The 26,380-nt window shown below is 42.2% G+C and overlaps 11 protein-coding genes across 24 annotated transcripts; 6 read left to right on the forward strand and 5 right to left on the reverse strand.

The window, feature by feature from the left end:
• Nucleotides 1-15: 15 nt before the first annotated feature.
• On the reverse strand, nucleotides 16-1,155 carry RpS29 (ribosomal protein S29). The gene is made up of 3 exons (XM_018014660.2): nucleotides 995-1,155; nucleotides 454-553; nucleotides 16-385 (listed from the first exon to the last, which is right to left on the reverse strand). The coding sequence occupies exons 1-3, from the start codon at nucleotides 1,117-1,119 to the stop codon at nucleotides 377-379; spliced, it is 234 nt and encodes a 77-aa protein (XP_017870149.2). The 5' UTR covers nucleotides 1,120-1,155; the 3' UTR covers nucleotides 16-376.
• Nucleotides 1,156-1,245: 90 nt separating this feature from the next.
• On the reverse strand, nucleotides 1,246-4,187 carry topi (matotopetli). Its single transcript, XM_018014373.2, has 3 exons — nucleotides 2,503-4,187; nucleotides 2,161-2,432; nucleotides 1,246-2,098 (listed from the first exon to the last, which is right to left on the reverse strand). The coding sequence occupies exons 1-3, from the start codon at nucleotides 3,876-3,878 to the stop codon at nucleotides 1,362-1,364; spliced, it is 2,385 nt and encodes a 794-aa protein (XP_017869862.1). The 5' UTR covers nucleotides 3,879-4,187; the 3' UTR covers nucleotides 1,246-1,361.
• Nucleotides 4,188-4,732: 545 nt separating this feature from the next.
• Nucleotides 4,733-8,667, forward strand: Whamy (WHAMM and JMY related). 2 transcript variants are annotated; one of them, XM_018014443.2, is made up of 6 exons: nucleotides 4,733-4,878; nucleotides 5,733-5,970; nucleotides 6,313-6,576; nucleotides 6,717-7,163; nucleotides 7,228-8,169; nucleotides 8,232-8,667. In XM_018014443.2, exons 3-6 carry the CDS (start codon nucleotides 6,334-6,336, stop codon nucleotides 8,400-8,402), a joined length of 1,803 nt encoding a protein of 600 aa, XP_017869932.1. In that variant the 5' UTR covers nucleotides 4,733-4,878; nucleotides 5,733-5,970; nucleotides 6,313-6,333; the 3' UTR covers nucleotides 8,403-8,667. The 2 variants fall into 2 exon arrangements, with proteins under 2 accessions (XP_017869932.1, XP_017869941.1); XM_018014452.2 differs by lacking the exons at nucleotides 4,733-4,878; nucleotides 6,313-6,576 and having other exon boundaries at nucleotides 5,747-5,970.
• Nucleotides 8,668-8,752: 85 nt separating this feature from the next.
• On the forward strand, nucleotides 8,753-9,994 carry LOC108618551 (flavin reductase (NADPH)). The gene is made up of 3 exons (XM_018014614.2): nucleotides 8,753-8,894; nucleotides 8,999-9,123; nucleotides 9,187-9,994. Exons 2-3 carry the CDS (start codon nucleotides 9,051-9,053, stop codon nucleotides 9,735-9,737), a joined length of 624 nt encoding a protein of 207 aa, XP_017870103.1. The 5' UTR covers nucleotides 8,753-8,894; nucleotides 8,999-9,050; the 3' UTR covers nucleotides 9,738-9,994.
• Nucleotides 9,995-10,724: 730 nt separating this feature from the next.
• Naa80 (N-alpha-acetyltransferase 80) lies at nucleotides 10,725-13,480 on the reverse strand. 7 transcript variants are annotated; one of them, XM_018014624.2, is made up of 3 exons: nucleotides 13,074-13,480; nucleotides 11,909-12,014; nucleotides 10,725-11,809 (listed from the first exon to the last, which is right to left on the reverse strand). In XM_018014624.2, the coding sequence occupies exons 2-3, from the start codon at nucleotides 11,939-11,941 to the stop codon at nucleotides 11,306-11,308; spliced, it is 537 nt and encodes a 178-aa protein (XP_017870113.1). In that variant the 5' UTR covers nucleotides 11,942-12,014; nucleotides 13,074-13,480; the 3' UTR covers nucleotides 10,725-11,305. The 7 variants fall into 7 exon arrangements, with proteins under 7 accessions (XP_017870113.1, XP_089330563.1, XP_089330575.1 ...); XM_089474437.1 differs by lacking the exon at nucleotides 13,074-13,480 and adding an exon at nucleotides 12,584-12,978; XM_089474449.1 differs by lacking the exon at nucleotides 13,074-13,480 and adding an exon at nucleotides 12,568-12,582.
• Nucleotides 13,481-13,535: 55 nt separating this feature from the next.
• MED6 (mediator complex subunit 6) lies at nucleotides 13,536-15,017 on the forward strand. Its single transcript, XM_018014568.2, has 4 exons — nucleotides 13,536-14,194; nucleotides 14,254-14,428; nucleotides 14,490-14,595; nucleotides 14,666-15,017. Exons 1-4 carry the CDS (start codon nucleotides 14,004-14,006, stop codon nucleotides 14,953-14,955), a joined length of 762 nt encoding a protein of 253 aa, XP_017870057.1. The 5' UTR covers nucleotides 13,536-14,003; the 3' UTR covers nucleotides 14,956-15,017.
• LOC108618420 (uncharacterized) lies at nucleotides 14,967-17,345 on the reverse strand. 4 transcript variants are annotated; one of them, XM_089474231.1, is made up of 3 exons: nucleotides 17,205-17,345; nucleotides 16,462-17,039; nucleotides 14,967-16,396 (listed from the first exon to the last, which is right to left on the reverse strand). In XM_089474231.1, the coding sequence occupies exons 2-3, from the start codon at nucleotides 17,027-17,029 to the stop codon at nucleotides 15,033-15,035; spliced, it is 1,932 nt and encodes a 643-aa protein (XP_089330357.1). In that variant the 5' UTR covers nucleotides 17,030-17,039; nucleotides 17,205-17,345; the 3' UTR covers nucleotides 14,967-15,032. The 4 variants fall into 4 exon arrangements, with proteins under 4 accessions (XP_089330357.1, XP_089330350.1, XP_089330347.1 ...); XM_089474224.1 differs by having other exon boundaries at nucleotides 16,462-17,073; nucleotides 17,205-17,339; XM_089474221.1 differs by having other exon boundaries at nucleotides 17,101-17,339.
• Nucleotides 17,346-17,415: 70 nt separating this feature from the next.
• Snap24 (Synaptosomal-associated protein 24kDa) lies at nucleotides 17,416-19,379 on the forward strand. The gene has a single exon (XM_018014605.2). The coding sequence runs from the start codon at nucleotides 17,734-17,736 to the stop codon at nucleotides 18,370-18,372; it is 639 nt and encodes a 212-aa protein (XP_017870094.1). The 5' UTR covers nucleotides 17,416-17,733; the 3' UTR covers nucleotides 18,373-19,379.
• On the reverse strand, nucleotides 19,372-21,246 carry Mpi (mannose phosphate isomerase). 2 transcript variants are annotated; one of them, XM_089474339.1, is made up of 3 exons: nucleotides 21,113-21,246; nucleotides 20,106-20,729; nucleotides 19,372-20,047 (listed from the first exon to the last, which is right to left on the reverse strand). In XM_089474339.1, the coding sequence occupies exons 2-3, from the start codon at nucleotides 20,680-20,682 to the stop codon at nucleotides 19,434-19,436; spliced, it is 1,191 nt and encodes a 396-aa protein (XP_089330465.1). In that variant the 5' UTR covers nucleotides 20,683-20,729; nucleotides 21,113-21,246; the 3' UTR covers nucleotides 19,372-19,433. The 2 variants fall into 2 exon arrangements, with proteins under 2 accessions (XP_089330465.1, XP_089330454.1); XM_089474328.1 differs by lacking the exon at nucleotides 21,113-21,246 and adding an exon at nucleotides 20,840-20,992.
• Nucleotides 21,154-24,379, forward strand: DppIII (dipeptidyl peptidase 3). Of its 3 annotated transcripts, XM_089474199.1 has the most exons (5): nucleotides 21,154-21,294; nucleotides 21,567-21,822; nucleotides 21,887-22,193; nucleotides 22,345-23,236; nucleotides 23,305-24,379. In XM_089474199.1, exons 2-5 carry the CDS (start codon nucleotides 21,650-21,652, stop codon nucleotides 24,303-24,305), a joined length of 2,373 nt encoding a protein of 790 aa, XP_089330325.1. In that variant the 5' UTR covers nucleotides 21,154-21,294; nucleotides 21,567-21,649; the 3' UTR covers nucleotides 24,306-24,379. The 3 variants fall into 3 exon arrangements, with proteins under 3 accessions (XP_089330325.1, XP_017869882.1, XP_089330331.1); XM_018014393.2 differs by lacking the exon at nucleotides 21,567-21,822 and having other exon boundaries at nucleotides 21,164-21,294; XM_089474205.1 differs by lacking the exon at nucleotides 21,154-21,294 and having other exon boundaries at nucleotides 21,691-21,832.
• A 133-nt stretch (nucleotides 24,380-24,512) lies between these two features.
• Nucleotides 24,513-26,229, forward strand: LOC108619875 (uncharacterized). The gene is made up of 2 exons (XM_018016721.2): nucleotides 24,513-25,527; nucleotides 25,601-26,229. Exons 1-2 carry the CDS (start codon nucleotides 24,658-24,660, stop codon nucleotides 26,111-26,113), a joined length of 1,383 nt encoding a protein of 460 aa, XP_017872210.1. The 5' UTR covers nucleotides 24,513-24,657; the 3' UTR covers nucleotides 26,114-26,229.
• The last annotated feature ends 151 nt before the right edge of the window (nucleotides 26,230-26,380 follow it).

Raw genomic sequence — 26,380 nt, forward strand, 5'->3', positions numbered from 1 at the left:
AAGGTAAACAAAATATTTTACGTGACTTGTTATATATTTAATCAAAGGGAGATTTAAACAAAGAACCTTCTCAGAAGATAACAACTGCTAGGTTAGGGACTTATGGAATTGAATTCGGCGTTGGTAGCACTTAGTTTGTAAACTCTTTTGCATCGGTGAATGCTGATTTGAGATGATTCTCTATTTATCTAGTTGTCCCTGTGCGTCCTTAAGTTCAGATGCCTTTGGTTTCATTTAAATCTCCAGATGATTACTGTGTTGTTGCTTTGTTGCTGTTGTTGCCAGCATATTAATAGATGTAGTCCCTCGAAAGCGACTACTAAAATTAATATGCTTAAATATTGACGCATTAAACGCCAAAGAATGAAGCGGATATTTAATCCAGCTGAAAAAATAAATAGAAGAAGAATAAGCACATGGAACACGAGTAGAAATATTTCACTTTTAGCTTACCTTCTTGAAGCCAATGTCATTGGCGTACTCCCTGAAGCATTGACGACAAATGTTCAGGCCGTATTTGCGGATCAGACCATGTCGGTTTGAGCAGGCACGGCTAAAATATTAAATAAAGCACACATTAACTGTTTGTTTTGGCTATTAAATCGCAGTTAACTTCTGTTAAACAATCGTATAAAGCTGCACAGCTGTCGCTGCAGCTGGCCGGGCCATTCCAATTGAAAATGACAAGTGCCAGCTACAACATTTGCTTTGGCCACCCTTCATTAAGGAAATTGTTAAAGAAGTTCTCGCATATTTCCGTACTCAACCGGGGGCAAATTGATATTTAAGCAAATTCAACATCTAGTACAAGCACATACACATACAAATACACAAACAAATACACGGGCGGTATGCGCCATGCGAAACTAAGGCGTGCTTAACCTCAAAGACACAAAGCAACTCAACTATGCAACAAAATACGGGTTTAACAATAGACATACATGCAAATTATACAGCAATAGATGCAAAATTTTACTGGCTACATTTTACTTACCAGCAACGGGAGCCTTGGCCGTATTTACGAGGATGCGAGTACCAGAGAGTAGCGAAACCCATGTTGGCGTATACGATGGAAAAATCGAAAAGAAAGAGGACGGCAAAAATGGCTACCAGACACATGAACTGTCAAATCAAACGTTGCCACCTATCGCAATCTTTAGTTGCGATAGTCAACACTGTTAAGTATTGTAATATTGCCAGATGTGGTGTTGGCCGCAAATCAATTTCAAATTTAAATACCATCTGTTTTATAGGCATGCGGTTGTGTTTTATTTCCAATAAATTAAAATTAAATTAATCATATTTTTACATTTACAGGTAAGTTAAACTAGAAGTGTAATTATTAGAAACACATACATATGTTAGAAATAAAACGGGTTCGCAGTATTATTTTCCACCACCACAACTTTAACATTTTCGTTGTTTTCTAACTGGAAAGTGTGTTGCTCTATTGGTTCTTTTGCCTCCAGGTCTACGTACGACATAAGGTCTTGCTCCTCGTTATTAAGAGGCATTGACATACTTTGCACATACTCGGAGCCGTCGCCATAATCGCTGGGGTCCAATTCAACCATATCAAACTGTTGCTCATGCGCCATGGGCGACGTGGGCGAATGCATAACTGTGTCGGCTACCGAATCAACCACAAATTCAAGTCCGCTCTCCTGCATTTGCTTCGCTTTCAATGCGGCTGCCGTCTCCAACTCGAACTTTTGCATCTGCATCATCAGCCGTGCATTTGCGTCCAAGTGCGAGTGACGTGCACGTACATGCTTATCCCGGTCGCCACGCTGCCGGAATGTCTTGGTACAGAAGGGGCAATCATAGGGTTTCTCGCCGGTGTGAATACGCTGATGATTCTTTAGTGCATCAGCACGATAAAAACGTTTGCCGCACTCCTCGCACTCGTACCGCCGCTCGCCCCGATGTATGAGACGATGCTGATAGAAGACAGAGCCGGTGAGAAAGCGCTTGCCGCACACCAGGCAATGATACGGCCGTTCGCCCGTATGGCATTTGCGTATGTGATCATTGAGATCTGGGCGTATGGTGAATTTGCGGCCACAGTTCTCCTCCTGGCACACAAAGGGCTTCACACCTGGCGGGCAATTGAACAACGTTACCTACATGTAAGTCGGTGCTAACTGCATTGCCACTCACCTTGGTGAAAACGCAGATGCTGCCACAAATGACTGGACTGAGTATAGGACTTGCCACAAATGTCGCACAGATATTGCCGCAAACGGCCCATCGTGGCTGCGCTCCCACTGTTGCGCAGCTCCTTCTCGCGCTTCTTCTTATTCAGATGCTTCTCCTCGTAGTGCGGCTGAATCTCGTGCGCGTACTCAAAGTTCGTGGTGCAGAACTCGCATGGCAACACAAGGCGCTTGCCGTTCTCGCTGAGCCGAGGAAAGTAGTGATAACAGCTATAGCTGCACGGAAGGCAGAGGATGCTATGCAGATGCAGTTGCAAATTTTGGTCAGACTTTAAAGCACACTTACCGATGCTCCTGGAGCAGCTCCACATTGGCAAACTTCAGTTCGCAGACGTTACACACAAAGAAGCGATTCGGCTGCGCCTGCAGCTGCTTGAGCCCTTCGCGCATATAGACGCAGTCTGTCTGGTAATGGACACTGGCCTCTTTGGCGGTGGTCATTCGTAGATCACAGGCGGTACACTCGAAGCGACGCTCCGGCAGATGCGTGGCCGAGTGCACTAGGAGGAAGGACACATCCGCAAAGATGAAGTCGCAGAACTCGCACTGCAGCACATTGCCGAGAACGAGCGTAGTGAAATATTCGTCCCCGTTCTTGAGCGACATCCTGCCCATCTCGGCGGCCAGAGAGAGCAGATTCTCGCCCTTCAGCATGAGCTCCTTGAGCTGCTTCTTCAGTACAACCTCATCCTCAACCACAGGCTCAGCCTCAGCTGCATCCGTGGGCAGCTGATGCACAAAGATGTGCTCCAGCGCCAGCTTGACGTCGTAGAAGATGCGGCCACAGTTTTCGCATTTGAGCACCACCAGCAGTCCCAGCGCCGAGGGAGCCACATGTTGTTGCTGGATGCTCGTCTGTGTGGGGATCAGGTCAAGGGCGTGCTTCTCCATGTGGCGAACCAAGCCGGAGGTGTGCACAAATTTGCGCTCGCAGATGCTGCACTCATTGGGACCCTTCGTGGTGGTCTTTTTGGACTTGGAGCTGTCGAAGCCCGTTTCTAGATCGTACTTGAGTTCGTCTTTCATATAGCGACGAATGCGCACCTGGTTCTCAACGATGATGCGCTCACTAGGCGCTTTTCTGGGTGGCGTGGATGTCTTCTTCTCCTGCACTGCTGCCGCTCGAACCGTTGGCTTCTGCTCCGAGTCGTACTCACAGCTGTGATCCTGAAACGAGGGCGTGTCGAAGAGGCCATTGCAATTGGAGCACTTAATAAAGCGTAAAACGGTTGATTGCGGCACTAGGGGGCGTGGCTGCGACACCGATGACTGCGACAGCTTATGGGCCACAGCGTCAACTGGAGCGGCAGCTTTCTCCGGGACTGTCTTCTTGCTGTTCACTCCCGACAGGAATTCGCGCAGCTTTTCTTGCTCGGCCTCGGGATCAAAGTCCACCTTGCCATCGGCCTTTTGCAGTATCTGCTTCAATGCCGGATCAGCCAATGTGCGCTCGACAGCCTCGTCTGCGGGTATCGGAATACCTGACTGCATCTCAAAGAACTTGGCCAGATCCTCGTGGCTAACAATGCCATCTGTCTCATTGGAGACTAGCACAGTGGCACCCGGCTGCAGTTCATCGCTGTTCACAACCAAATCTCCATCGAGCTCAAATTCAGCCATTAAGAACTCACCATCCCCATACAAAACTAAATTCGGATCCATTTTCTGATTGTTTTGTACTATTTATTATTTTGAAGCCTTAAATTTAACGAATTGCAATGCTTTTTGTCAACGACTCTGATTGTAAATGAAGTTTGCAGCAAAAGTCCGTATTAATAAATATGTCAGTGGAAGTGGGAAAAAAGGGTTGCTTTGCTCAGCAAGGTTTCAGTTTGATTGACAACATGGGCTTACGTTACGTTAAGAATTTGAAAATCTGTCAAAGGAAGTCTTGAATCGTATGCGGTAAACCAAAAAGTAGCGGAGAAGTAAATAATTTGATGACCAAAATTGCAGAATTTGAGCTCTCAAAACTAATAATTAATAATGAAAAAACAAGTCGAGACTACTCTAAAACGAGATCTTCTGAGCCTCTGACTGATGTGTGAATAATTCTTACCTTATTTTCTGCTTACACAAGAAACAGCGCATAAACATGTACATGCAAACACACACACGCATACGAAAGCTTGAGGCTTCAATCAGTTTTGTCAGCTTAGCCTATGTCTATGTCTCCCTGTCTATCTCACAGTCTGTCTCTCCGCCTGTCTGCAAGCAAGCAAAGGAGAAGAACTGCAGAAGAGCATGTATGTATGTATGTATGTATGTATGTATGTATGTATGCAGCAGTACTTAAGTAAAACGAAGCTTGGCTGCTTGCAGCAGCAGAGGGTGTTCCCATTGGTCATTTAAAGCTAGACTGCTTGCAGAGAACAGCAGAGAGTGCTCTCATTGGTCACCTAAAGTTCGGCTGTAACGAGCCCTACCTGACGTCGGGCTCAGCATTTGAGCGCAGCTCGGTGTGTGGGTGAGAGCCGCCCTATATAAAGGGCAGCAGTTGCAGAATTTCCTCAGTCGCCAAGGCCCGGTGGGAGTCAATCGTGCAGTGCAGTAAAGTGAAGTGACATGAAGTGTGTGAAAATATATAATGATCGTTCAGCTTGTCATTACAAAAAGAAATTGGAGACAAAAATAATATAAAATTTAAAATAAATAGTATTAAGTAGGTTATCATTTTAATCCATTTGACAAAATTAATACAAGAATTTCGCCCTAGATGTGTACCAAATCTTTTTAATAATTATGACATAGTTAACGGGGTTTTTTCATGAATCAGTTTTCCGATGTTAAATTCCAAACATGTTTCTCTTATCATCCGGATATTTCTGTCATTAACTGACTGATAATATTAAAGCTAATGTTTATATTTAGTTTTTTTTTTTTTTTTTTTTTTTTTTTCAATAGCAATAATTTCTAATTTTAGATACTTTAAATTCAACTAAATCTATATTTAATTTAATAAAATGTAAATATATATACATATATACGTATATATAATTTGTTCTTATTATAATTTTCGGAATATCTTCCCATAGCTCTATATATATAAATAAATTAAATATAAAGAATAGCTTAGCCAAAGCCTTTTAATATTAATAAACTATTTTTATTATGTGTTTATTTTCATAAAATATTTTTTATTTATATTTTATGCTTTATTACATTACATATATCATTCTTTATGATTTTAGGTTTTTACTACTTTACCTGGCTTTAGCCATGGCTTGTTCGGTATACATACATACATACATATATGGCAATAAAACAATTTCAGTTTACTCTTTTGTTTCAGAATATCAATGTACAACGAATACTGAACAACCGTGCGCAGTTAGTCATTTTATAGACAGACCCCATACTATACTAAATGATATACTACGCAAACTTATCTAATTCCAGATATCTAAAATACTAATATAAATTGATAGAAATGTACATATATACATATATGTTCTATACATGCATATTTATACATATGTATGTATATAAATATTCATTGTTTATGTTTTCTTTTAGGCTCAAGCTGTCGATGCCAAACAGCGCTCCAGGTAAAGGTGATTACTGGGTGGCAGTTATCAGTGCCTGCCTTTCCAGATAACAAGCTTCGCAAAATGAGTAAATGAGTAAATGCGATGACATACCACCTCCGCTAATCAGTGCGATACCTTAGTTTGGGCTGAACGGCACGGTAAACACCTACGGAACTCACTTCTATACGCCAAGGGTCCGCCCTGTCTTACAAGATTCCATTACGGTAAATGAATGTGAAATTAAATGTAATGTGCATATAGAGCAGAGATGGAGCCCGTTTTAGTGGGCTGCCTTGGATGCGTGTCTTTGTCGTTGTCTTTGCCTGAGTCTTTGGCTCTATGATTCACCAGCAAATTCAACGACAGAAATCCGTAATTTGATAACAATAAAAAAACTAAAATTAAACGAGCTGCGTGAACATTTCTTATCGGCGAATTGCTAGAAGATAATGCGCCACCGTGGATACGGATACGTATGGGTGCCTGGCCTAGCCCAGCGGTTGGCAATCGTAGCTCTTTAATAGCAGCGCCACTAATGCAGTGCCCGTACACGTATCGCTTTTCAGGCTGTTCAGGGTGCTAAAAGCATGGATGTGGATACGGCGATGTACGCCTACATCTCCGAGCCGGTGGAGTTTAGGCAGCTGGAGGGCGAAGCCATCGATTTTCGCAAGACGTTCGATGTGCGAGGTCTCGGTACCGATGAGATGCTACAGTTGTATCTGCGCAAGGCCCACCTATCCGACCAGGTTGAGCAGATGCCGGCAATGCAGCGGCGCGCCTATGTCTATGACATAGTTCGAAGCCATAAAGGCCCCGGTTACTGGGTGGTAATTGCCAATGGAAAAGAGACGGCAGTGGAAATCATAATGCGAGTCATCCTCATCCTCATGATCATTATAATTATCATTATCATCATCATTATCATTATCATTGTTAAATAGTAGCTCGTTTTCTCTTCTTCTTATAGCCGCCCTGCATGCAGGTGAGCAGCAACGTCTTCGACCACCCTCCGCCAGCTGTTCTACCACCGCCCGCAATCAGAGCATCGCCAGGCAGCGAACGCCGCTTGTTTGGAGACGGTGTCAGCCTCAGCATGAGCAAATCATCCTCGTCCAATAGCTTGGGCAGCTTCACGGGCGCCTCAGGTGCCGTTCCAGGCCCCAGCTTTGCCACCAGCGTCGTGGTCAGCAACAAGGGCTCAAAGTATGAGATAAGCGGGCCTGTCGGCTTCCAGCATGTCTCCGGAGATGTTACTCGCGATCGCACTCGAAATGCCTTCGATTTGAATGCAGGCGCCAATGACAACGTGCTGAAGAAGTACATGATGGAGCGCGGCATTACCGAGGAGGATGTGGCCGGCATTCGGCGGCAGGACCTGATTAAAAATATTGTGCACTCTAATTTCACATGGATGGTATGGACACCACTCAAATTATATTTACCTATTATACAAATGCCAATCTAACTCCTTATTACAGCCTAACAAGCAGCAACAAACGCAAGAGCAGGAGAAAAAGATGCCAAAGCTTCTCTATGCCACAATATCCACAGATAATGAGATTGCACCACGTCCAGCTCCACCGCCAGTGCCACCTGCACCAGCAACGGTTAGGCAGGCTCCTTCGCCCGCTACCTATTCCAATTATGCGACACTTACGTCTCGATTTAGGGACATATCTGATATAGACCTGGCTTCAGCGCAGCCCAGCCACAACAGGCAGCAGGATGTGGGTACAGTTGTACCAGTTCAGTTGCAGTCACCGCAGCCGATCAGACCCAAAATACCGCCTCCGCCCTCGGCAGTGACTGCGGCCAATACTCACGTCTATCCATCAGCTACAGAAGTCCGTTCCACACCAAAACTCAAGCCACAGAACGAAACGTATGCCACGATTGCGCCTCAAACGCAACGCAAGGTGGGCACAATACGAGTGGCTCCCCCGGCGCCGCCAAAACCAACGATTGTGCCTAGTGGGAACAGCACTCCAGTGGAGTTTTCACAGTCTAGGCAGCCGCCTCCAGCCCCTATTAAGGCCACACCTGTGCAGCCCAGTTGGAACAGAGCCCCAGTGGACTACGCACCGGTTAAACAGCAAACTCCACCGCCTATTAAGGAAGCTCCAGTGCAAGCCCGATTGCCTCCTGTGCAGGTGCTCCAAAAGCCAAAAAATTCAATAAAAGCAAATGCACCACCACCGCCACCGCCACCCCCTGCATCAGGAGCACCACAACCCCCAGCATCAGGAGCACCGCCACCACCACCTCCTCCACCATCATTTGGAGCGGGTGCCCCAATGCCACCACCACCGCCGCCAGCGCCTGGATCCGCCCAGCCGTTGCCCATTAAAAAGGCGGCTGCAGCCCCGGCTGGTGATCGCGATGCTTTCTTAGAAAGTATACGACAAGGCGTATCACTAAAGGTGCGTCATTATCCACTTCACTGATTTTTTTTACAAATTTCACAATGAATTCAATTTTACAGAAAGTCAATCAGAAAGCAGCGACAATAAGTGGCGTTAAGCCGCGTGCTGAAAAGAAGCCAGCTACCACCGACTTCTTGAGTGAACTCAAATTGGGAATTACTCTGAGACGTGTGAAAAACCCTGCGGATAATCCTTATTCAGCGGCGAATACGGAAGAATCGCAAGCGTAAAAACTACGCGCGTAACTTTTGAAATTAATGGGGCAACGCTTGACTCGGTGGGCAAGCTGACCGACCACCTCAGTGAAATTAATTCAGATTTTTTAAAGTCTGGCCACACTAACAACGTAATTTTAAAGTTACTAATTTTAAATATTGTACATTTTAACAATTAGCATTATCTTTCTTATGTCACTATCTATTTACGAAGCATTATCGATATTTTCGCTAATTGCGCAGTGATTTTATATTAATTAAAACTTTTTTAATACTTAAAGTTGCTTTTCGGACACCTAGATAACCCTATAGAATTTGAAATGTCTTCATGACAATTTACATTTTGCAGTGAATTTTTGTAAATAAAAGTATTTGTGGAGTAGATAACATATCTTGCTGATTACTTTTTATCTTTTTATAAAGCTGACGGCGCTTACGAGCACTGCACATTAAAAGCGCGTGCATCGGTGTGTGTGTATGTAAGGCATAATCAGCTGGACAACTCAGGTGAGCAGCGCAAAACGGCAATCACTTTTGATTGTAATTGGTGTGCGATAAGTCGGGAATTGACTATTGTGATACTGCAATTTCTTGATTCAACCACTGAAAAGTGTTCACGGTATAGCCTGTGGTTTTCATTGAGCTCCAATATACAGAACCATTATGCAACGGATTGCAGTAATTGGTGGCACCGGCATGACCGGTCAATGCGTAGTGGATTATGCATTAGAAAAGGGTAATGTACAGTGTACAACCTTTGGAATTCAGCTCAAGTGAATGAACCGAATTTTTTTTCCAGGTCTGAAAGTGCGTTTACTTTACCGCACAGAGCCCACCGTGCCGGAGCGTTTCAAAGGCAAAGTTCAATTAGTTCAGGGCGATGTAACTAATATTGAGGACGTTAAGCGTCTGATTGAGGGCGATGGCGTAGTGGACGGCGTTTGCGTTATACTGGGCACACGCAACAAACTGGAGGCCACAACGGAGCTATCTCGCGGCACCGAGAACGTCATAAAGGCCATGAAGGACGCAAATCTCAGGAAGTTTTCCATTGTGATGTCGTCTTTCCTTTTGCGTCCTCTAACCGAGGTACCTGCTGTATTCCACAAACTAAATGAGGAGCACCAGCGCATGTTGGACCTGACAAAAGCATCCGGCTTGGACTATGTGGCTATATTGCCACCACACATCGCCGATGAGCCAGCCAGTAGCTATACTGTGGTGCACGATGAAGCACCCGGACGCTTGGTATCCAAAGAGGACTTGGCCAAATTCATTGTAGATTCCTTGGATCAACCTGAACATTATGGCAAAGTTTGCGGCATCGCCAAAAGCGCTAAGAGCGCTTAAATAATAAGCTCAAATGGGCGATCGGCATGACATCAGCAATATGGTATCCCCTACGCATATAAATGGGAATCAATCTGCAGTTGGTTCTTTATTAACGTACAATTAGCAATGCTATTAAAGCCTTACAAAGGCAAACTAACAATAAATAATATTTGATATATTCATACTTATCTAAATGTATGGATGTGCGTGTGTGTATATTATGTATGCGCACTGTAAACTTTCCATTTTAAGAAATAAATAAATTTAAATTGCAATTTCGTGCGATATCAATTGGCAATCCGGCGCATGTTCGGTCAGACACCTGAAATTTCAAGCCATTAGCAGCTGTCGCATAGCCCGTCATGCAGGTATTTCGAAAATGTGCACCTGTAGAAATCTTACACGAGCTAACAAGAACTATATGAGGCTACAGATTAAGCTGCTTGCTGTTTCCGCTTTCAGGCCCAATGCCAATATTCATTAAGCAAATGCACGAGAATCATATGAGAGAAAACTATTTAAATGCGTCCAAGTACAGGTCTCTACTGATAAATTGAATTTGTTTCATATTATGTCAAATTGCTTGTTTAAAATTGGGAGATGTTCATACTTGAATAAATTTAATTTAATTTTCTTGAATCATTCAAAATTTAAATTACACCACAATTCCACACAGAAGCATTTCGGGTATCGACAGTTCACTGTATGCACCCACACATCGGAACACTTGCTCTCATTTGCGCTCACGATTGTGGTTTATTTTCGTGTAAATGAAATATTGTAACGAAACTTTCGGCTCTCTCGTTGGGCGACCGACTGTGCCTCGCCTATTTCGGGTGCAGCTGTAATAAAAATAACATTACCGGGTGGGCACACATCAAATTTTGGCTTGTCGCAGCACCATGAACTTGAACTTGTCATAGATTTCTTACGACAGATTGCAGATGGATGCTTCCGTTTTGTCTTTCGTGCATTCCCCGATTAATCACACAAAACACAATGCGCTTAAAATGTCTACAACTTTAATATAATTTATTGCCATACATTTGTCGCTTAATGCTACGTTTCCAATCTCGATATGTATATCTATTCTACAGTTATTTGGAAGATAATTGAGCTATCATATGTAGGTAGATAATGTCTATTTAGCATTCGAGCAAATAACACCACAACAAATTATAAGAACATAAATCATAAATTAATAATAATACATAACTAAATTAACATCAATATATTATGAGCAATATATTTTATAACACGCCAATTATTTAGTGTGCATGTGTAGTAAAGCATTGTTCGATAACGGTAACAAAAAATACATGCGGAAAGTAATATTTAAAAATCAACACGAGCGTAATATGAATGTTTTCGTTTTTCTTTTGTAATCGTAATGGAATCAGAAGCAAACGCCTAAAGGCTTCGACGGCTCTGCCGTTTGGCAGTTTCTATATATGTATACTATATATTTATGGGACTAAGCCCAAGCGTTTGCCCAATTTGACTAGTTTAACTGACACGCTCCGGTCAAGTTGGAAGCGTTCGCAGGTTGGTTAAGCCAATACTACTACTACTACTGGTGCTGACGTCTATAAGACCTTCTTCATGTATTTCTTGTTAAGATTTTGTAAGCTCGGCAGCTCGCAGTGGCGCGGTCCATACATAGAAACAGGGGCACAATATTCGTAACCAATGCGTTCGTAGAAACCATCCTGGTCAATGGTCGACAGGTAAATTGTATTTAGGTCGAGCACCACACGGCAATAGTCTTCGGCAAATTTCATGATTAACTTTCCAAAGCCCTGGCCACGGTACGACTTGTCCACAACAACAGACTCTACAAAGCAAGCCTTCTTTTTGGATGTGATCGGACTGAGCTTCAGATGCGCTATCACACGGCACATTCCCTCCGTGGTCAGGACCAGGCTGCAAGGCAGCGTATCACAAGAAGCCTGTAGAGAGCGCATGCGTGCAGTCTCGGAGCGCGGCCATTCGGAGTTGATGAGCGCGCATGTATCCTTCATTAGCTCGGGAGCGTTGTGAATTGGAACCACATTGAATGGACTGCCGGAAACATTGAATGGTGGAAGCCCCTGCAAGAAAATCAAATATATTAGCAACATGCCAATAGATGTGTCTGTTTGAGAAATAATTCGTCATTGCTTTTGTTTGGCTATAAGTGGTCCAGCTACCTCATAGTATGGCTCCCGTTTAACATAACGCATATCGCCTTAACTGATAAACTAATTGGGCCGACTTTTGTTGTGCCAGCATCAGGCTACCGAAAAGTGACAAAATCTAAAAAAGAACAAATAAAATTCTATTCGTTTCGAATCGAGGTACAACTACACTAAATACTTCTGATTTATTTACAGGTGAACAATTAGATTATATGTGTATTTATAACAAATGGCTATGAAGTACATATGTATATACACATTGTACACATTGAACAATTATTTTTGACATGTGGAGTCCTCCTACGCTGCATAAAGTGTATGGATTATGATAATTAAATTATTATTGTTATTATTATTTTTTTTTTTTTGTTATACTTTTTTTATAAAATCAGTTTCCGTCTCAGTTATTGGCCTTTAAGTTATTGCTAAAGACATTTTGAAGAATTCCAAAAATAAATAACTAACTAAGGTTAATTCTATTTGAATTATGTTTGAATGAAGAAACCTGGGCTACAAAAAATTCGCTCATTATTTACATTCATATAGAGAGCATTTTTCATAACACATAATGGAAGCAACATTTCCGAGCGTTGAACTTGAATCCAAATGCAGCAAGGCTTTGATATAATAATAAAATCTTTAGCTAATTATAAACAAATCAACTATTTTACTTGTGTATTTATATACATTATTTCATTTTAGTGACCGCGACTACAATGTGGGTGTTAAGTCATGGAAAACACCCACACATATGTATTTACACTCTACAATACACGCATACATATCCACATTACTACACAGCACATACGCATGTGTTTGCCTATAATTTTGTCCGCGAAAATCAAGGTGATTCATAAAAAAATGTTTCTCTAAACGTTAACGGCACTTGCACGACCTTGACTAGCTAAATCGGCAAACAACATCTGTATAATATATATAACATATTTAAGCACATTCTTTTCGGACATTGGTTAAGATTTGAGCATATGACTACCATTGTACATATAGATATGAACATACATACAAACAAATGATTCTAATAAAATTGGTTGTACATGTATACATATGTATGCCCGTAGAAAAAAGCACCGCATAAACACACAAACACATACTTAAATTTTATATATGTATAATTGTTGAAAAATGCCTAATTATTGACTTTTTTGTTGCTGTTTACCATTGTGAGCACTCTTTGCTCTTTGCGTTGTTGTTCCTCACGAGCGCCACGACGAAACGTACAAAGCGCACTGATATAGTTTCCAATTCTGACGATCCGAAAAATGGGCCAAGTTCCGCAGGCCGAGCAAAATGTTTAATATACAATTGATGTTGATGATAATTTTGTTGTTTGTGTGTTTGTAGTTGTGGCGGTAGTGACGGCGTTGACGGCAACAACAGTTTACGCTTGGTTTACTTTGTACAAGAGAATTTTTTTGGTTTGATATGTATGTATCGGCCCTGTCGTCTCTATGCTTTAATTCAAATATGATTTTAATTTAAACAGCAGCCGTTACGCTTTGTTTTATTTTTAAACATTTTGTTTAATATTTGTGTGGAGCGATGGTATGTTGCCACCTTGTTGATAAATGCAGCGCACTGCCAACTTTCTGGCAAAGTGAATCGGCTGGCCACCACAAATTATCGAGCATTTATAAATACATCGGAAATAATAAACAACAAAATATAAATAACAAAAAGTGAACTACTTGCGCTTTACAGCAGACATCTTACAAATAAATGATAAGACACATCCATTGCAATTAACAGATTAATAGTGAACTTACAGCGACCTAGTGCCGTTATAATTGCCAAAGAGCAGCTGTTGAATTTTTCTGTTCGCGACACTGAAATATTTATTACACAACAAATAAATCAAATAAAGACATATCGACAATGTGCAACATTATAAAATTGGCAGCGTACAGTCTATAAATAATTTGTAAACAAACTGAGAAAGAGGAAAGACGCTCGCGCAAGCAAATAACAGAAAGCCATTGACACTGACCCACTGATTGATCTGCAATTGTGTTCTGTCATCGGCCGACGCCGACGTCAATGAAATTAACGTTCCGCAGGCCAAACGGATTCACGTGCAACAGCCGCTGAAATGGCGAACCGACAAATGGCGCAGCCAGCAGAAAACCCTTTACGTCTATCCTGGCACGATACCCAGATGATGGCCACATTGAGTCCCCAGACCGTTATGGACTACTTTTGTCGTAAGAGCAATCCCTTCTACGACCACATGTGCAACAACGAAACGATAAGAATGCAACGTCTTGGAGTTGAGCACTTACAGTGGGTATTTGATTCAGTTAATTGAAGATTCTGTTATTATAATTATCTTGTAATTACAGTAATATGCTTGGCATGGAGTATATTTTGCTTCACGTCGCTGAACCTATCCTCTATGTCATCCGCAAGCAGCATCGCCACAATCCTTCAGAGGCGACACCAATTGCCGACTACTATATAATTGGGGGCACCGTATACCAAGCGCCCGATCTGGCCAATGTTATAAATGCGCGTATTGTAAGTATAGCGGCTTTTCCTTTTTTTAATGCATAATCATAAAATGATGGTCTAATTTCAGCTCAACACAGTTGTCAATCTGCAGTCCGCATTCGAGGAAGCCAGCAGCTATGCGCGCTATCATCCCAACAAGGGCTACTATTGGGACTTTTCGTCCAACAAAGTTTGTAAGTACATTCTAGTCTAGTATATTCTACATTTGCAAATAAAACTGAATCCGTCATATATTGCTTTTAGTGTCGGACAAGTCTAAAAATGATAAAAAGGATCCGAACGCAGCCAAGGATGACAACAGTGGAACTCTCTTCCAAAAGCAACGTGTGGACATGTTGTTGGCCGAATTATTACGTAAATTTCCACCGCCCATACCACCAATGCTACAAAATTTGCAGCAGCCGCTGCAAGTGGCCTCGGGAGCCGAGGGCAGCATGGGCGCGAATTCAGCAGAGAATCATGCCATTGGCCCATTGGATGTGGCAACGGAGAGCATAGACATGAAGCCGCCGCCTGAGAAGAAATCGAAATGATTGGCGAGCAATTTAATCATTTAATCGTATATTTGATAATAAGTAAAGTAAACACAACTTAATCTTAGGAGTTTGATTTAATCTACATTTAGAGCACTCAGTGCATTAGCTGTGGCCGGCTTCTTGTTCTTGGAGTGTACTGTCAGGCAGTGGTTGGTGTAGTCGAGTATGCTCTTGAATGACTGCTTGCAGATGTGGCAGGGCACAGATTTCGTGGGCGTACGATAGACACCAGCATGGGCCACACTCTTGGGAGCCTTCTTGACCGATGGTGGTACCATTTGCATTTGATCTTTGGCTGCTGGGTCTGCAGCTCCACCGCTTTTGGGGGCTACAAGCGCAGAGAATGTAACAAAGGATTTTCTTCCCGGCCTAGGCTTAAACTTACCCATGACTGGCTGTTTCTCTAACTGTTGCATTATGCTAGCACGCGGCTTGGAAGAGCTGTCGCAACTTCCAGCTGACGAGTTGCTAGTTAGCTTAGGCAACTTGGCCTTTTGAACGTGATTCAACTCTGTGAATGAGAGTTTACGCTTCTCGCCTGGCGGTATTTTGTCACAGTTCTCCATCAGGTGAATGTGTAGCGCGCGTTCCAGGACGAATTTCTTGTCACAATACTTGCAAAAATATGAGTTCTTGTTTCGCATGGCCAATGCACTCTTCGTGTGCGTATCCATGTGCATATCCAGCGACTTTTTCTCACTGAAGCTGGCAGTGCACAATCGGCATTTAAATTGAAGTGTTGTTGGAGCTTTAGCAGTATCTACGCCCACAGCTGGCTTTTTTGCCCTTAGGATGATTGCATTGCTAGAGGAATTTTCAGTGCAGGAACGTAGCAACAGGGATTGGCGGTAGGCACTATTCACTATGGGAGCACTCTTGGTCGTGGGCAAGCAGCTGCGGCGAGAAATGGGATTACCTGTAGCTAGCTTGCGTGCTGGACTATTCAATGTGGTTTTCACAACAATCGACATGCGCTGCTTGAATGTGGTGCCACTAGCTGTGGGCAGGAATGAGCGACGAGGACGTGGCATAGTAACTGCTGGCAGCTTTGTTGACTTGTCGGGCTTGCTTGAGCACTCGGTAAGCTTGAGAGCTTTGACAATCAATTCGGACACTTCATTTACCATGTCATTGACCACAGAAACTTCATTGGCTTTGATTTCCTGTTCAAATGCAACCAATGGAGCAGTAGATGGCATAGCTATGAACGGCTCCACGTTAGATTTTAGGCGATTAACTGCAGTGGATACAGTTATGGATGGCTTCTCAATTGAAGCTGGGCGATCAACTGCAGTTAAGGCAGAAGCAGATGAAGATGGGCCCTCAACAGAAGAAGCAGGTGGCACAGTTGTGGACGGCTTCTCATTTGAGGCTGGGCGATCAGCTGCAACTATCGGAGAAGCAGACAGCACGGTAATGGACGTCTCCTCAGCAGAAACTGAGCGATTAAGAGAATCATATATATAGCAGCATATTAATAACATATATCATTTTACTATTTACCTTCCGTTATATTCTCTAGCACAACATTGGCGCTCAAAGGGTAAACACTACTCTTATTATTGTTTTCCTTCACAGAGTTTTCGTCAAGTGTCATATTTGTCTCGCTGAACATCGTATTGGTTTTCACTGTGGAGACTGTGCCGTCTATGGTGGACGACAATGTCGAATTCTGTTCATCTGGCTGAGTATTTTCCTTTTCTGCATCCACTGTAGTCAAATTTGGACGCATGCCAGGCATTGTCATATTTTTTGTAGGCGTCGAGCTCAATGCGTTGTGTTTGTTTAAAATACTTTTGTCAAAGGGGCGCAATGGTGAGCCCTGATCCTTGGAAATGTCGTTCTTCATTAGAGTGTCAAGTATTGATTTCATATCGTTCTTCTTCTCCTCCAGTGTTTCGTCATGTTTTAGGTCCTGCTCCATGTTTTGCATTTCTAAATAGTGACTAGTTTGCGAGGCCATTGCCGATTGCCATTTGCTGGCCAGCGTGTCATCGGAATCACCGTCAAAGGACAAATAAACACTAAGGCTTTCTTCACCAGAAGCAACTGAACGACTCGAATTCTCCATAGCTGAACGACTATCAAAAAATAATCACTTAATTTTTTGTTTCACTAACGCACAAGATGAGAACAAAAAACCTTAGTTTATATTAAATAATTAATTACAAAAATCGCGCTGAAGATCACTGACGCTTAGCCTTGGCTGTACCAACAACTATTCGTTAATATTTCAAATGTATTACCCAACACTAAACGCGCCAACCAGTTATGAACGGCGGTAAAAATTAATTGCAGCTTCGTGGTGAGTGCTCAAAGTTTTTTTTATTATATATTTTCTCAATTTCAATTATATGTTGTGCTGTTATAATATTGTACTGGTAGTTTTTGTAAGATCTGTTGAAATTTACAACTTTGAGGATTGCTATGATTTGATACTAAACAGCCCTGGCTTATCGGTTATCGGTGTCGTGTATACGTATGTCGATAAATTTTGTATATACACAATTGGTTCTTGTATTTGCATAAAAAGACTTGCCAAAATATTGTACAAATTAAAATAAACTTTCGATCATTATTAGTGAAATTTAAGTTCCAGTTCCTATTATAAAGAAACGAGCTTGATATAACGATAATTCCTATAAACACATTGTGGTGGCGTCAGCACTGATTGTGACTCACTTTACAAATTTCGCGAACCTAAAAGGAGAAAAAATCGCAACCACTTGCTAAGTCATCAGTTTGACGTAAACACCCGTACTTAATAATCACGTAATGGCTGCAGTCGGTGAAAATGAACCACGCACAGAGTTGCAGGAGTTGCAGCTTAAGTCTGCCCAAGTGGCTGATGAGTCTTTGGAAAGTACTCGTCGTATGCTCAGCTTGATGGATGAATCCAAAGAGGCTGGCATACGCACTCTGGTCGCCCTAGATGACCAGGGTGAGCAGCTGGATCGTATCGAGGAGGGCATGGATCGCATCAATGCTGACATGCGAGAGGCCGAAAAGAATCTCAGTGGCATGGAGAAATGCTGTGGTATCTGTGTATTGCCATGGAAGAAAGTCAACATTAAGGACGACAGCGACAGTGCATGGAAAGCCAACGACGATGGCAAGGTTGTCGCCAGTCAGCCACAGCGTGTCATAGACGAGCGGGAACGTGGCGGCATGGGAGCACCTCCCCAATCCGGGTATATAGCACGCATTACCAACGATGCACGCGAAGATGAGATGGATGAGAATTTGGGACAAGTCAACTCAATGCTCGGCAATTTGCGCAACATGGCCTTGGACATGGGATCAGAGCTAGAGAACCAGAACAAGCAAATTGATCGCATCAATGCCAAAGGCGATGCAAACAACATACGCATGGATGGTGTTAATAAGCGCGCAAACAATTTGCTCAAGAGTTAAACGCCGAAATTCTCAGCACATGAAACGTTGATGATATACATATGATAACCTAATTAGAAGCTTCTTCTCATGCTCCACTCCGCTCTTCACTTACGTGGTACAACTTACTAACTCACAGAAACATTCACAACCAACAGCTAGAGGATCAACAACAACAACAGCAACAATAAGGAGCAAATGTTGTGGGCACAAATTTAGAAGCAGCAGCAACAATTTTAATTTACATATTTGCTGCTGCTGCAATATCTAATTATACGTATACGCTTGGTAAAGCAAATATGGAAGATATCAACTAATGCGACTAACCCATCTATACAAAAATATTATATATTGTATATCTATTTGTATACCTATTGTCTAACTAATAAGCACGCGTTTACGCGCAACCAAAAGTGAAACACACAAATTTTATAATGAGATTTTCGTATAAATGTATTTAAATTTTTTTGGTACAAACTTTTTGAGGCATTTTCCGACCTTTACGATGAATTAAACTAGACAACTTTATGACAAAAGTATATTTACAATTTGTGCGGCCCGAAGTGATGAAGGCATTTATTCAAGGAGTCAACGGAAACGAACGGAACGCGAACCACTGGTTGAGAATTATTAAATATTTAAGAGTAGTGTCATATTCGTAGCCAATTTATGTGCATTCTTTGTGTACGCCACTTTGTTAATACTATACAAAATACAATATAAATATATGTATATTGATGTACCCCCATCTATTTATAATATATATACACACACAAATATTTATAAATATAAATATATATACATCATACGTCAAACAAATTGTAAACCCAGTTATTAGATTAAGTCGATGCAAAATTGTTTGTTTTGCAGTAATCTTAAATTCGTTGTACACTTGAAAATGTTTATTGTATTTGTGTTGAGCGATGATGTATTTTGATTATATTGATTAGATTTAACCCCGCTTTAAGAAATTATTATTGCCACTTAAGTTTCAATAGTAGCTGTTATAAATTGCAACAATTTAAAAATGTAACGTCTTTGGTTTATTTCAAATTTCAAAAATCACACCACAAATTTACATTCTAAGCAAGCCGAAAATAATTATATGTTGCAATGTAAGCGGAAAAATCATCGCCGCAGTCCTCCGTATGCAGGAACTCAATTGCGGGAGCAGCCTCGACTGGAATGTAGATAATGCTGCCACGCGATACAGTTATCTCTTTGGGGCCGTCTTTTGTGGTTAGGTTAACAATGCGCTTGCCGGTCAATGTCAACATGATGGAGCCGTATTTTTGTATCTCCAGTTTGTAGGTATCCACAGTGTGGCTTATAGCAACATGGATGACTGCAAAGTCATCAACAGGTGGCGCGAACACCTCTACGAAATCATCGATTCGATATGGCATAAACAATTTGCATCTCGCCGGCTTGCCCTCATATATCACAGAGGAAATTAGCTGCTCGACATCTTTGTACTTGGGCGTGAGTCCCGCACGAATGACATTATCGGAACAGGCCATGCACTCCACACACTCGCCTTCCAGATACGCGTGAATCTCATTGGCGCCCAAGTATATGCCTTGGCCAGGTTTCAAGTGTATTAGGTTTAAAAAGAATAGAGATAGCACACCGACGTCACCAGGAAAGTCCGCATTGATCTTGTTAAATACATTTAACAATTCGTTGCTCTCGAGCTCTGCACAAAAAGAAAAGTAAATTTAACTGAAATACTTTAACTGACTTTTCCGACTTGCCTTTCGTATACTTTTTGGCTATCTCCTTGAGGCACGCGGCTATCTTAGCATCGTCGGATCTCATTAGGATCTCGTAGCATGCCTTTAAGCTTTCCGTATCTCGTTTTTGGTGCAACTCGTGGACTGCCTCCTTGCCGATGAGCTTGGACAGTGGTTGGAACTCATCAATGTTATCAATGATATCATCGATCGGTTGAAATCCAACCAATGCTAAAAAGGGAGTCAGGGCAATGCACATCTCCGGCTTGTGGTTACTATCCTTATAGATTTCCGGTCGCTCCGCGTGCAGACGCTCAGCTTCGCATTTATTGGGATGCACTTGTATACTCAGTGCTTTTTTAATGCTCAAAACTTTGAATAGGTACGGCAGTTCCATCTTCAGAGCACGGTCTAGAGTTTCTCCCGTCTCTTTAACAATGGAAACACCGCAAAAATGGGTGCCCATCCACATTTCCGCGTAGGGCTCATCATCTTTCAGGACAAAATCCGGATCGTTAGCCATTGCCAGTTGTGCAACGGCTGAATGAATGCCATTTTTGCCCCATTCGTAATTTTTTACCCAGCCAGTTAGCTCCATTGTCCGAACGCCTGCGGAAAAACTTTTCTTTCTCTGCTGGGGTCAACCTGAAGGTGATAAGAAACATATGATTCATACAGCTGTGTGGGAAGGTGGGAGGCAATCCATTGGCAACTGCGTATTATTTTTTACATATATGCCAATCCTGTCCACTCACCACGCCTACAATTGTACATACAGATAAAAATGTGTTTATATTTTTAAATTTAAAAAAATATTTGATCTACATATTTTTAAAATGTCAAATAGTGTGACCGCAAACGGTAAAATACTGATTTTCCAATTAGAATAAAATACAAAATAAAATTTTAATCTGAAAAATTTATCCTAAAAAATCTTAATTAAATAATGCGCATTTTGCTTCACATCAAATTACTTGCAATTAAAAATGCATTTATTTACTTATTTCAAAATGTACGCTTTTAATTACTTTTTGTTGATCGCTGTTAAACATGTAACAGTTTATGTTATCGTTTCTCTTGCTTGCAATAACATTTGCCAATTGGCAAAGCTTACAGAAATATCGTTGAATCGCAGCTATCGTTCATCGCTAGTGACAACTTGCACTTTGTCGGCATTTTGAGTTTTTTCTTTAATTTTATAACTTGTAAGGTATGTAACAATCAATATTACATTTTAATTTGATTATTGACTTGGGCCTGCTAATTTTTTTGTTATGCTTTCGTGCTACGCCCTAAAAACAAACGGTTTCATAGCATTAAGAGGGCGGCATGCGTATGTACTTATATACCAAGATATACATTCATACATATATGTATATTTATATGTATGTACACAACAGTTTCAACGCGTTCATCATTTCTATGTTTATGTTTTTTATTGTTTGATATAATTTGGAAATTAAAGCGTTTTACATTTTGCAGTTGCGGATCAGAAAATTTATTGGTTGTTTGGTATTAATATGAAAATAAATTTGAAAGTCGTGTAACAGTCAAAATTCTCCGTCATGTTGCTAGTTCAGAAAATTCATAGATTTCGTCAACTAGGACAGTTTTGCCAATTAAATTTTCGAACAGTCAGCAGTTACACGTTAGCGCGACGTTTCCAAAAACAGTCAAAGCGCATTCTAAATTCCGGTAAACCAAGTACACCAGTTGGGCACGCAGCCATTAATTACAGGTATTCCACGGTTAGGCGGTCAGCTGTTATCTAAATGCATATCTGATTTCTCTCTTTGTTGCAGCACGCGTATTAATCTGCCAGAATTAAGCGTAATGGCCAGCAAAACTTCACATTTCGTGCTGCCCAATACACAGCCCATTGCCGATTTGGATTGTAAAAATGCATTTGAAAATTTAACCGATAAGGAAAAGCTGTACGCTCATTATTTTAGCAAGGCCTCGTGGGATGGCGGCCTCGTCGCTGTTATTCAGTCCAGCCCGGAGGCTCCACTTATCTTCTCGCTGCTGCATCGCATTTTTGTTGCCGAAAAGCCCGCGGATCTGAAAATCAAAGCACTGAAAGCAGGCGCCACAGAAGATGATTTTACAGTAAGTATATAAGCAGCTACGACGATAGCTCTGTATGGAAAAGATGAGTGGAATACGATCATAATCATGCATTAAGAGCTAACTGTAAAAAGTTTATAATAGTGTTATCTGTCGCCTGTTAATCTGCACTTAATATATTTTATCATTCTAGGCATTCCTTGTCTACGCCTGTGGAGTGTTCGCCAATGCAGGCAATTACAAGGGCATGGGTGATAGCAAGATCGTGCCCAATTTACCGGAGGAAAAGTTTGAGGCAATTGTGCGGTCGTCCGCTGCGTATGCAAGTGAGCCACGTGTAACCAAGACATTTGAAAAGGTGAAAAATCTAATTTATGCGCTGGATGCGCGCAATGAAGTGCTCGGCTTTGCGCCAAGTGGTGTAACCACATACTGGTCGGATAACTGCACCAAGGAGGATTCAGAAATAGTCAACGATTGGCTGACATCGAAGCGCATTGAGCCATATATGTGTCGAACATTCAAGGTGACAGAAAACGGAAAAACATTCTATGACGTTAAGCTCGGCTCAGTAGCGAACTCCAGCAAGGAAGGCATTACCTTGGCGCTGGAGGAATTCAAGGGCAACCAATTCCGGGTTACGCGAGGCGATTATCAACCGTTGCTGCAACGCGTTAACGAAAATTTGCGCCAAGCGAAAAAATATGCTGCCAACATTAATGAAGAGAAAATGATTGAGCATTATATTAAGTCCTTCGAGGAGGGCTCGTTAGCCGAGCACAAAAACGGCTCCAGATGGTGGATCAAGGATAAGGGACCCGTCATTGAGACATACATTGGTTTCATTGAAACCTACCGCGATCCAGCTGGCGGCCGCGCCGAATTCGAGGGCTTTGTGGCCATGGTCAACAAAGAAAGCTCCGCTAAATTTGCCGAATTAGTTAATCGTGCCGAGAAGCTTCTAGAATATTTGCCCTGGACACAGGCCTATGAAAAGGATTCGTATTTGAAACCAGATTTCACGTCCCTAGATGTGCTGACCTTTGCTGGAAGCGGAGTGCCCGCTGGCATCAATATACCTAACTGTAAGTAGAGAATTAAAAAAAAAAAAAGAAACGAAAATGCTGATAATATGTTTTCTACCATATAACAGATGACGAAATTCGTCAGGACGAGGGCTTCAAAAACGTTTCGTTGGGTAATGTGTTGGCTAATATCAACCGCAAAGATTCCATACCATTTCTATCCGACGAGGACCAGGCGCTGATGAAGGAGTACAAAGTGAAGGCCTTTGAGGTGCAGGTTGGATTGCATGAACTTCTGGGACATGGCAGTGGCAAACTCTTCCGCATTGATGAAAATGGTACCTACAACTTCGACGTGAAAACAGTGAAGAGCCTCGTGACTGATAAGCCCATTACCAGTTGGTACAAGCCTGGCGAAACATACGATACGAAATTCGGAGCTATTGGTTCATCATACGAGGAATGCCGCGCTGAAGCAGTGGGCCTCTACTTATCTCTACAGCGGGATATACTGGAGATATTTGGTTTCAAAGATGCTGCGGAGCAGGACGACATCATTTACATAAACTGGCTGAGCCTAATTTGGAACGGCATGGGCGTTGCCTTGGAAATGTACAATCCCAAGTCAAAATTATGGCTGCAAGCGCATTCGCGTGCGCGTTTTGTTATCATGAAAGTTTTGTTGGAAGCTGGCGAAGGATTTGTCAACATCAAAGAGACTGAGAATGGGAAAAACCTGCTGCTTACATTGGACCGTACTAAAATCCAAACGGTGGGCAAGAAGGCGCTGGGCGAATTTTTGACTAAGTTGCAGGTTTACAAATCCACCGCTGATATCGAAGCCGCTTCCAAAATGTACGAACACTACTCAGAGGTCAACGAAAGTGGGCCTTATCCTTGGGCAAAGTGGCGCGACATATGTCTGGCACACAAGAAGCCGCGCATTATTTTGGTGCAGGCTAATACGGTTGTAAACGGAGGCAAAGTGGAATTGAAGACCTATGAGCCGACCCACGAGGGCTACATTCAGTCGTGGGTTGAGCGTTATCCTACCACTGACATTGATGATATACTGGAAGATATTGTAGAGCACGATAAGAAGTATTTCCCAACTGCCTATTCTAAATAAAACAGCTGCGAGTGGCTCGTTCATGTTAATTCTGAATATAAATATATTACAAATCTTTATATATTGACAAACAATGCAGTTTCCTTTAAGATATCTTAAAAACAGTTGATCAGTGCAATATTCGATCTCGTTACAGTAGTTACCTGATTGTTCGAAAAATCCTTTTCCGAGCTATCGATATACAAATATCGATGTAATGAAGAATATCATAAGCAATGAATACAGACATCTAGGCTAGATATACACACTACTTTTTTTTTCTTTTTATTATATACTTTTATTGTTTCAGTTGGTACTAGTTTCATGTAGTTTATAGATTTTATTTAATTTGTTTATATGTCCTTTTGCTACCATGGCAACGATGAGTGGGATATGGGCGGATCCAAGGGATGCACAACCCGCGGTTTTCGCCACAAAGGCGCACAAAAGATTTGTGCCCATTGACGAGGACAAGCTCTTTAGAACCGAGAAACATTTCTGCAAGACCTTGATCGAAGCCGATCAAATAAGAAAAGTGCAAGCTATGGAAAATAGGCGACTTCCTAAGACAGTTAACGCCGACCTCTTGTTGACTGATGAGTTAAAGCAACTGAAGCGTCAAGAATTCGTCGATCGCAAGCGCCGTCAACAGCTTCGCAATGACTGCGAGGAGTTGCGGCAGTTGGCTGAGCAGCTGCGATTGGCAGCGATCACCAAGGATCTCGAGGAGCATATGAGGGAAGTAAATAGAAGTCGACAGCTCGCAAATCATGTGAAACTGCAGGGCTTAAAGCGTGCCGAGGCTGAAAGGCAACAGCAGCTGGCCATGGAGCAGGAGAAAGAGTTGCGCAAAAAGGAGCAGCAGGAGGAACTGCGCAAGACACTTATATCCCAAGTAGAAGAGCGGCAGAAATGTCGTCAGAGCCAATACGTACAGACGCTGGCGGAGCGGGAGGTCCGCATGGCCATTCAGCAGCAAATCGAAGAAGAAGACAGAGAGCTTCAGTTGGAGCTACAGCGCCTAAAGATCAAGAAGCGAGATGACATCATTCAGTTTATAGAGGAAAAACGAGAATATGAGGCTCTGCAAAAGGCAAAGCTCAACGAGGATAATTTAAAAGCATTTGAGATACAACTGGAGGATGCTAAGCACAGAGAGGAAATGGAGAAGGCCAGACTTGAAGCGATACGCAAGCAACAGGAGATTAGTTCGCGTATTGGTCAGCAGGTGCTTGAAGTGGAGGTAAGTCTTCTGAAATCTAGTACTGAAAAGCAGAGACCTTTTAATAGTATCCTTTTGAACTCTTCCATTACAGAACAGAAAACGGCAACGCGACAATGTCTTGCTGGATCTGCTGCAGGCAGAGTACAAAGCGAAGGACGATGAACGCTACCGACAGCAGCTCCAGCAGGAACAGCTCGAACGCCAGCGTGCCCGCCAAGAACTAGAACGCTATCGTGCTGAAGCCTATGAGCGGCATTTGGAAGCAGTGCGCAAGAAGAAGGAACAAGCTGTTGACAAAGATTCTTTCAGCATCGACATCCACGCATGCGGCGATAACGAAATGCTGATACGCCAACAGCGGAAGGAGCATGGTGCTCTGCTTCTGTCGATGATTGAGGAGAATAATCGCAAGCGTGCCGAAGCAGCTGCGGAAAATATTCAATTTTTCAATTTGAAGGCGAAGTCAGACGCCGAGCATCAGGCGCGCATTGAGGAGGAGCGCCTAAGAATGCTGAGTTCTGTGCCGACTGAGGTTCTGAAATATTTACCAAAGCAAGTCCTTTCGGAATCTGACCGAAAGTATTTCAACGTGCAAAAACAATAATAGTTGAAGCATCAGTGTAATTGAATCCGAATATTAGCCTTCACTCATTGGCGCAAGGTTATTAAAAATTCTAGATAGTAGTGTTATACAGCAAGTGAAATATATGTATGAAACTATTTAATTAAAGAAAAATCCTTAGTTGGCATTTCAAATGAAGACACCCATCCCGCCCACATTGCGTACGTGACGTGTCTCATACATTGCTGAGAGTTGCCATATTTCATTGAAACATTGATAAAATACTTAAGGCCGATATGCTAATCACAG

This window comes from Drosophila arizonae, chromosome 2 (assembly GCF_054131065.1).
Source record: "Drosophila arizonae isolate 15081-1271.41 chromosome 2, UAZ_ARI_1.0, whole genome shotgun sequence".
NCBI classification, from domain to species: domain Eukaryota; kingdom Metazoa; phylum Arthropoda; class Insecta; order Diptera; family Drosophilidae; genus Drosophila; species Drosophila arizonae.

What these genes read in the sequence shown, in the direction of transcription:
- Mpi (XM_089474339.1), bottom strand. Translation starts at nt 20,682, where the DNA reads ATGGAGCTAACTGGCTGGGTAAAAAATTACGAATGGGGCAAAAATGGC. An exon ending in AGCCAAAAAGTATACGAAAG is followed by an intron (nt 20,048 to 20,105) that starts GCAAGTCGGAAA and finishes CTTTTTGTGCAG; the next exon opens with AGCTCGAGAGCAACGAATTG.
- LOC108618420 (XM_089474231.1), bottom strand. Translation starts at nt 17,029, where the DNA reads ATGGAGAATTCGAGTCGTTCAGTTGCTTCTGGTGAAGAAAGCCTTAGT. An exon ending in GCTAGAGAATATAACGGAAG is followed by an intron (nt 16,397 to 16,461) that starts GTAAATAGTAAA and finishes TTAATCGCTCAG; the next exon opens with TTTCTGCTGAGGAGACGTCC.
- Naa80 (XM_018014624.2), bottom strand. Translation starts at nt 11,941, where the DNA reads ATGCGTTATGTTAAACGGGAGCCATACTATGAG. An exon ending in AACGGGAGCCATACTATGAG is followed by an intron (nt 11,810 to 11,908) that starts GTAGCTGGACCA and finishes ATTTTCTTGCAG; the next exon opens with GGGCTTCCACCATTCAATGT.
- RpS29 (XM_018014660.2), bottom strand. Translation starts at nt 1,119, where the DNA reads ATGTGTCTGGTAGCCATTTTTGCCGTCCTCTTTCTTTTCGATTTTTCC. An exon ending in GGCCAAGGCTCCCGTTGCTG is followed by an intron (nt 554 to 994) that starts GTAAGTAAAATG and finishes TTAATATTTTAG; the next exon opens with CCGTGCCTGCTCAAACCGAC.
- Whamy (XM_018014443.2), top strand. Translation starts at nt 6,334, where the DNA reads ATGGATGTGGATACGGCGATGTACGCCTACATCTCCGAGCCGGTGGAG. An exon ending in AAGGCCCCGGTTACTGGGTG is followed by an intron (nt 6,577 to 6,716) that starts GTAATTGCCAAT and finishes TTCTTCTTATAG; the next exon opens with CCGCCCTGCATGCAGGTGAG. An exon ending in GACAAGGCGTATCACTAAAG is followed by an intron (nt 8,170 to 8,231) that starts GTGCGTCATTAT and finishes TCAATTTTACAG; the next exon opens with AAAGTCAATCAGAAAGCAGC.
- DppIII (XM_089474199.1), top strand. Translation starts at nt 21,650, where the DNA reads ATGTTGCTAGTTCAGAAAATTCATAGATTTCGTCAACTAGGACAGTTT. An exon ending in CACGCAGCCATTAATTACAG is followed by an intron (nt 21,823 to 21,886) that starts GTATTCCACGGT and finishes TCTTTGTTGCAG; the next exon opens with CACGCGTATTAATCTGCCAG. An exon ending in TGGCATCAATATACCTAACT is followed by an intron (nt 23,237 to 23,304) that starts GTAAGTAGAGAA and finishes ACCATATAACAG; the next exon opens with ATGACGAAATTCGTCAGGAC.
- LOC108619875 (XM_018016721.2), top strand. Translation starts at nt 24,658, where the DNA reads ATGGCAACGATGAGTGGGATATGGGCGGATCCAAGGGATGCACAACCC. An exon ending in AGCAGGTGCTTGAAGTGGAG is followed by an intron (nt 25,528 to 25,600) that starts GTAAGTCTTCTG and finishes CTTCCATTACAG; the next exon opens with AACAGAAAACGGCAACGCGA.
- Snap24 (XM_018014605.2), top strand. Translation starts at nt 17,734, where the DNA reads ATGGCTGCAGTCGGTGAAAATGAACCACGCACAGAGTTGCAGGAGTTG.
- MED6 (XM_018014568.2), top strand. Translation starts at nt 14,004, where the DNA reads ATGGCGAACCGACAAATGGCGCAGCCAGCAGAAAACCCTTTACGTCTA. An exon ending in CTTGGAGTTGAGCACTTACA is followed by an intron (nt 14,195 to 14,253) that starts GTGGGTATTTGA and finishes TTGTAATTACAG; the next exon opens with TAATATGCTTGGCATGGAGT. An exon ending in ATGTTATAAATGCGCGTATT is followed by an intron (nt 14,429 to 14,489) that starts GTAAGTATAGCG and finishes GTCTAATTTCAG; the next exon opens with CTCAACACAGTTGTCAATCT.
- LOC108618551 (XM_018014614.2), top strand. Translation starts at nt 9,051, where the DNA reads ATGCAACGGATTGCAGTAATTGGTGGCACCGGCATGACCGGTCAATGC. An exon ending in GGATTATGCATTAGAAAAGG is followed by an intron (nt 9,124 to 9,186) that starts GTAATGTACAGT and finishes TTTTTTTTCCAG; the next exon opens with GTCTGAAAGTGCGTTTACTT.
- topi (XM_018014373.2), bottom strand. Translation starts at nt 3,878, where the DNA reads ATGGATCCGAATTTAGTTTTGTATGGGGATGGTGAGTTCTTAATGGCT. An exon ending in GAGCTGCTCCAGGAGCATCG is followed by an intron (nt 2,433 to 2,502) that starts GTAAGTGTGCTT and finishes CCTTCCGTGCAG; the next exon opens with CTATAGCTGTTATCACTACT. An exon ending in GCATCTGCGTTTTCACCAAG is followed by an intron (nt 2,099 to 2,160) that starts GTGAGTGGCAAT and finishes ATTGCCCGCCAG; the next exon opens with GTGTGAAGCCCTTTGTGTGC.